Source organism: Durio zibethinus, chromosome 13 (genome assembly GCF_047325235.1).
Source record: "Durio zibethinus cultivar Kanyao isolate XHJ-2024 chromosome 13, ASM4732523v1, whole genome shotgun sequence".
Taxonomy (NCBI): Eukaryota; Viridiplantae; Streptophyta; class Magnoliopsida; order Malvales; family Malvaceae; genus Durio; species Durio zibethinus.
Window position 1 is genome coordinate 22463748 of NC_143174.1, and position 6000 is coordinate 22469747.

Genomic DNA, 6000 nt, shown 5'->3' on the forward strand with positions numbered 1-6000 from the left:
ACCACAAGTAGGGGCACAACAACGAGTTGGTTTCTCTGGATAGCACAGAGGAAGTGCAAAAGAGGGCATCATCAATGGAAGGGTATGAGAGAATTCGGAGAGAAAAAAAATTAAAAGAAAAAAAGCTCCACGAAGCATCACCGAGCGGAAATTTTGTCTCCTTTAACCATTTAATGGAAGAAGATAAGCTTATTCTAGCCAAAGACTCAAATACTTGCTTCAACAAAACGCCATTGCATATTGCAGGCAAGCTTGGTCACTTGAAATTTGCAGAAGAACTAGTAAATCATAGACCCGAACTGGCGGTCAAGCTGGACTCACAAGGGCTTTCACCTCTTCATCAGGCCTCTGCCAATGGGAACAGTGAAATGGTGAAACTGTTAATACCAGTGAGGAAACTACTGTAGCAAGCGAATTGGCCATGGTGGATGCAAATTCAAAAGTGCCACCAAGATCTGGTACTCCTCAAGGCAGCAGCATGAAGAAAAGACAATTGAAGTATGAAGATTGGTTGAAGAGGAAATACAACACCTTGATGGTGGCTGCAGCATTAGTTGCAGTCCCCTTAGCCTTCCTGCTGGTGTTTGGGACCATTATTCTACCAGTGAGGACAAAGGAATATTTCCAAGCTGGAGAATCAGTACTTGCTACTTGTGATCGAAGTGTCTACAGTTCATTTTGGATATTCAACACGGTTTCTTTTGTTGCCTCTCTCAGCACAATGTTCCTGCTTGTAAGTGGCTGCGCCTGAAGCGAAGACCTGTTATGTGGATTCTTCCGTCTGCCGTGTGGGTGACAATGACATCGATGGCCCACACCTACCTACTCTTAGTAAGGACTCTGACTCCAGATGGTGAGCAAACCACAGTACTTTCTGTGATTGGGCTTGCTTTGCTAGTATGGTTGGCGTTGTCTTCTTATCACATTTTATCTGACTTACCATATGGATTGCTCGAAGTATTCGGAAACAGAGAAAGAAGAGCCTTACAAGGCTCGCAACGAATAGCCAAGGTCTGGTTGAGAACAATTTCTAAAACCTAAATGCATAACTTGTACGGCAGAGATGAACCTGCTGGATTCTCACTCCACCTCATATCTTTTCACTTTTGAACTAGACAGAGATGAAATGAGGCTGTTTTCTCATACATTTATCAGATTTGCCCTCACTTGTATTCATCAGACTAATAAAAAAGTGCAATTCTCGTGGCAACAAAAGTTTAATTGTATTCATCCAATAAAACAAGCCTATGTAAGCTTGATTTTTTGCGACAGAGACTAGCTGCAGGAGTGAACAGAGACAAATGAGACTACACAATTTACATTAAATGACACAAATAACACCATGCTTTCTTGATCATAAAAACATATAAATTCACAACACCAGAACGAAAATGTAACCCCACCTTTGCTTTTGACTTGAATTGCATGATTGAACACATTCAAAATAAATACCAGAAAATCCTCTACAAGCAGAACTCATGAACACTATCTAATCTCAAAGCTGTATACTGCGGCTTGCTATCAGCCACATCATCTTATTTAGAAGCACTAATCCTTTTAAGCAGATTCCAATGCACGTGCAACTCATCACAATCCGATAGTTTCATTGGGGAATATAACATTAGGATTTCGAACATGCGGATTAAGGGCTGCCAATTCTTTCCATTTAGCCCCAGTACCATGAATACGAGATGAGATGCTCCACAAAGTGTCACCTGGCAGAACCTTTGTTGTTGGGGGGGTTGAAGATTTAGAAGCAGCCTTGGACTTCAATAATGGATGTTTATTGCTCTTTCCCATTCCATTGGCAAGCAACCATCGAGAACCAGACTGTTGTTGGGTTGTCGTACCCCAAAGTTTCTTCTTGCCAGGCTCGGTCTTCAAACCTGAAACATGGACTTCTGTGATTCTGAATTGAGGAATCCCTTCCTCTTGGGAAGCTTTTTCTTCTTTCTTCTCCTCGATTTTCACCTCCTCTTTCACAGCAGATTCAGAGTCCTCGTCCTCTTGATTGTCGTTCCTGAAAGCTGAAACAGTACTGTATATCTTTGGCTTTGGTGGGACAAATACTCTCTCCACTTGAATAAGAGCAAGCATTGGTGCACCAACTGGCTCATAGTTTCTTATAGGATCGCGAAGTTGCACCATCAATGCCACTGTGAAGTTATTCCCTAATAAACCACACTTTTTACCCCGTCTTTTCTCTCCCTTCGACCCTCTGCGAATCAAGTCCAATGATGTAGCATGATGAGCAGAAAGGATTTTAGAAGTTCGCTCACTTATTTGATCTTCATCATCAATATCCCCAGAATCAAGTCTCATCCATTCATCAAGAGTTAATGAGAGACCCATTAATCCATCAACATCATCACTACTGTCTTTTATGTCCAACAATTGCAACCCACCAGTTCCCTCCAGACCAAGGGACCCACTAATACCAAACCCCTTGCCTTGAAGAGCCGAAATTTCCCCAATAGACTGTGCACTGATGTTTGAAGATGCATCCTCATCTGACATGCCCGATTGAATTCTCAATCCTTCTATTGAGAGTGCTTCAATCTTATCCATTGCCAATGGTGCAAGATCCTCAAGGGATACATAATCTGAGCCCATCTCATTGACAGAGGTTGAATTAAGTTTGTTAAAGCTGGGTAGAGGTGATCTTTTAACTTTCTTTTGCCCGCTAAACATATCTTGCCCAACCTCAAATTCATGCTGCAACAGACATTGCCTGCATAGAAGAAGCAGTAACATATAATATTAGTATGATTTTACAAACAAAAAGAAAGAAATATATGGTGGGGAACCAAAAAAAAAGAGTCACAAACCTCTCCAGTCCCTCCAGAGTGGGCCCAGCTTCCCATGCTACTTGTTGCATAGTCTTACCGGTTATATCCTCCAAAGGCATCAACTTACTTGCCTGCATAGAGAGCTTCTCAATCCCAACTGAGGCCAGTCGCTGAAGTATATCCATTATACCAGGACCCATTTCTGCAGGTACAACAACTGGACTAGACACCTGCATGATCAAGCTCCCACCACCTTTGGCATTCCTGAAAAGAGAGGGATTCATAGACCGTAAAAACCCTCCATTTTTTGTCTGAAGAAATGGACCTAAACCATCTCCAAGAGGTGGCAGTTCAAGTGGATCTTCAGGAGGCAAACTAACTGGACTCCCAAACCCACCAGAAGAGCCAGATGGAGAATGCTGAAAAGCCTTCTCATTCAATCCCCACTCACGCATAAGAGCTTCAGTCTCCAAGTCTTCCAATACTTTAGCCCTCGTTTTGATCCTCCCATTAGTTGCCATCTGATGCTCTTGCTCAGCATCTTGAATAACAGATGACAGATCAAAACCCTCAGTCAAGTTCCCCCAACCAGGTGCAGGTGAGGTGTCAAAGCCAGATTCTAGTTCCTCCCCATCAGCCATGTCAAAATTGAATAACGGAAAACCACTAGCTAGTATATCTTTCTCAAACTGCCTTAGCAAACGCTCCCTTGGTGACTCAGGTTCACTCTCAGAACTCAAGCTGAATGGACTGTGATCAATACCAAGCATATTCAAGAACTCACTTGCGACAGATTCAGTAACTTCATCCAAGCTAAGTGACTTTGCCTTCCTATTTGTTTTATAATTAGCTTTATTCTCCATGTAGTTTTCCAGGTCTTCAGGATCAGGAGAATCTAATGCTGCCTCCAAATTTTTTATGCCATATAAAGCTAAGTCCAGTTCTCTCGTCAGTGATTCTTTTGAGCAGTGGTCATCCTCTTTGGAATTGCAATCTTGCACCACAAGCACATCACCTTGATTACTACCATTCTCCTCATTTGAGGAATGAAGCTGAGAGCATTCTTCAGAATTTACTTCCATGCCAGGATTAATTTCAACAACTTGAGGGCTTTCTACTGTTGATAAAGCAGACATAACAGAATCTTCCTCCAACCTAGCCTGTTCTTCTGAAGATAACTCTATCCCTTTTTCCACAACAGAGAAGTCATTATCTTCAGTTTCTTTTTCAATATTCTCCTTACTTGATTCAAATGCAAGGGAAGCCGGAGGTCTGATGGGCTCAAAATTTTCAGTTAACACATCAGATTCAGGCTTGGAAGCAGCCGAAGCATCTGACTTGTCTTCATCAAGTTTCTGATCTAGCATATTTATATCATTAAGCTCTGACTTTGACACCGGTAAAACTTCATGAAGATCTTTTATCTCCTCCACCAAGCGAGATGAGCCAAGTGACCTGATGCTAACCGAACTAGGAAGACTCTCAACACGCCTCATTGTGCCCTTCTGATCACTGTGACCAAATTTAGTAGCTGCTTTTCCCCTACTCAGATTATTCTGCTTCATGTGTGACAACTCAGTGCCATACTGATTATCTCGAAGTGGAATGGAATTATCCCCAATAACCATATAACCAAAACTAACATTCATTGTAGCACCCTTGGCCTTCCCTGATAACTTAAAACTTGTTGTCCACTTCCCTGAGCTCTTGTCTTCTTCCAGTTCCTCCAATGTAAGCGGAAGTAACCGCGTAAGGTCAACTCGATGCTTCCCCAAATCAAGGTCTGGTGCTCCAAACACAGAGGCACAGAGCAGGAAATGCTTTGCCTCATACTTGGCTGAATGGTGAGGACCACTTCTACTACCATATACAGAGCATGTATGCGTCAACTTCTCTTCAAATTCAGCAGTTCCATCAAAAACTTTAGAAGGACGAGTCACTAGACCCCCATCCCGTCTCTTCCAATGCACACATAGACTAAGATCATTAAAACGTACAGGCAAACTTTCAATGGAGTGTACTTGAAGTGAGAAACAACAAGCAAACCTACGGTTTCTAACATTCGAAAGTGCTTTCAACGGCTTCCAATTCCAAATGGATTTCTTGTCTTTACGTGATGGGTCCTCATTATTATTCTTAAGCTTTGATTTTGGTTCGGGCAAGTGGGTTTTCCCGGCTTGTTTGGACCGAGTATTAAAAGCAGAAAATGAAGTCCTTGAAGGATTCTTGTCCAAATACAAAGCTTTGCTAATAGCTTCAATTTCATTCAACAATTTCCCATTACCCGAATCCTCACCATTCTTCTTCCTCGCTTCAGTTTTGGCCAACATCATCTTTTTATATATATAAAATAAAAAAATAATCAGATTAACCGATGGTAAACAAAAAATTACTAAAAATTCATTAAACAAATCTAAATCTAAGAAAATACAAAAATAATAACTGAATTAAGTAATAAACCCATAAATTAAATTACCAGTATGGGCTTTCCAAAGACCAAAATTTCACAATCAGAAGCCCTGTTCTCGTCAGTTCAATACGTAGACTCCCTTTGGCCTTTGCCTATCCAAAATTTCAAATATTTCTCTCGATTCAACGAAAGCATATACAAAAATCTCAGGAAGAAAAAAAAGCAAAAACATAGGAGCTGAAGAGAATAAGGCGGAGATATCGAAATCTTACAAGAAACGAGTTAAGGCGGCTGAACTATTAAGCTGCGCTTGTCACGGTGGGTCACTGTCCCCTTTGGTCTCTGAATTGCCGCTGCCCTTTTTATCAATCCAACATTTCAAACCAAACGACGAAAAGACATTATATTACGAATTATATTTTGTAATTATTTATTATCATAGTATTTACCGTTGTGACCCTTATCTTTGTGCAAATTTTGCTTCTGAGAATGTATATTTTCTTCTTTTCATATTTACCCCTCTCTATCTATTTTTCCATTTTGAACCCTTGAAATGACATTAAAGGGGGTAGATTTGGTTGCCTTATAAGTTGGATTTACTTTCATATAACTTAGGTTGGTAGATTATACTGGTCACTACTCAACCATAGTTTTAATATAGGACAAGAAATCCTAAATTGCAAGAAAAAATGAATTTGCCAAATTACCATAATTAGACTTGATAATTTTATATGCAATATCAAAATGACAAAAAAAAATTATTAAAGTAATATAATTCACAAAAAAAAAAAGATGACGAAA

At 40.4% G+C, this 6000-nt stretch overlaps 1 protein-coding gene and 1 pseudogene across 1 annotated transcript; one reads left to right on the forward strand and one right to left on the reverse strand.

The window, feature by feature from the left end:
* The first annotated feature begins 290 nt into the window (after positions 1–290).
* On the forward strand, positions 291–1174 carry LOC149515430 (uncharacterized; annotated as a pseudogene).
* A 30-nt stretch (positions 1175–1204) lies between these two features.
* On the reverse strand, positions 1205–5574 carry LOC111303075 (protein PLASTID MOVEMENT IMPAIRED 1-RELATED 1-like). Its single transcript, XM_022899092.2, has 4 exons — positions 5472–5574; positions 5266–5351; positions 2829–5122; positions 1205–2731 (listed from the first exon to the last, which is right to left on the reverse strand). Exons 3-4 carry the CDS (start codon positions 5120–5122, stop codon positions 1588–1590), a joined length of 3438 nt encoding a protein of 1145 aa, XP_022754827.2. The 5' UTR covers positions 5266–5351; positions 5472–5574; the 3' UTR covers positions 1205–1587.
* Positions 5575–6000: the final 426 nt, after the last annotated feature.

What these genes read in the sequence shown, in the direction of transcription:
- LOC111303075 (XM_022899092.2), bottom strand. Translation starts at nt 5,122, where the DNA reads ATGATGTTGGCCAAAACTGAAGCGAGGAAGAAGAATGGTGAGGATTCG. An exon ending in ACTCTGGAGGGACTGGAGAG is followed by an intron (nt 2,732 to 2,828) that starts GTTTGTGACTCT and finishes TCTTCTATGCAG; the next exon opens with GCAATGTCTGTTGCAGCATG.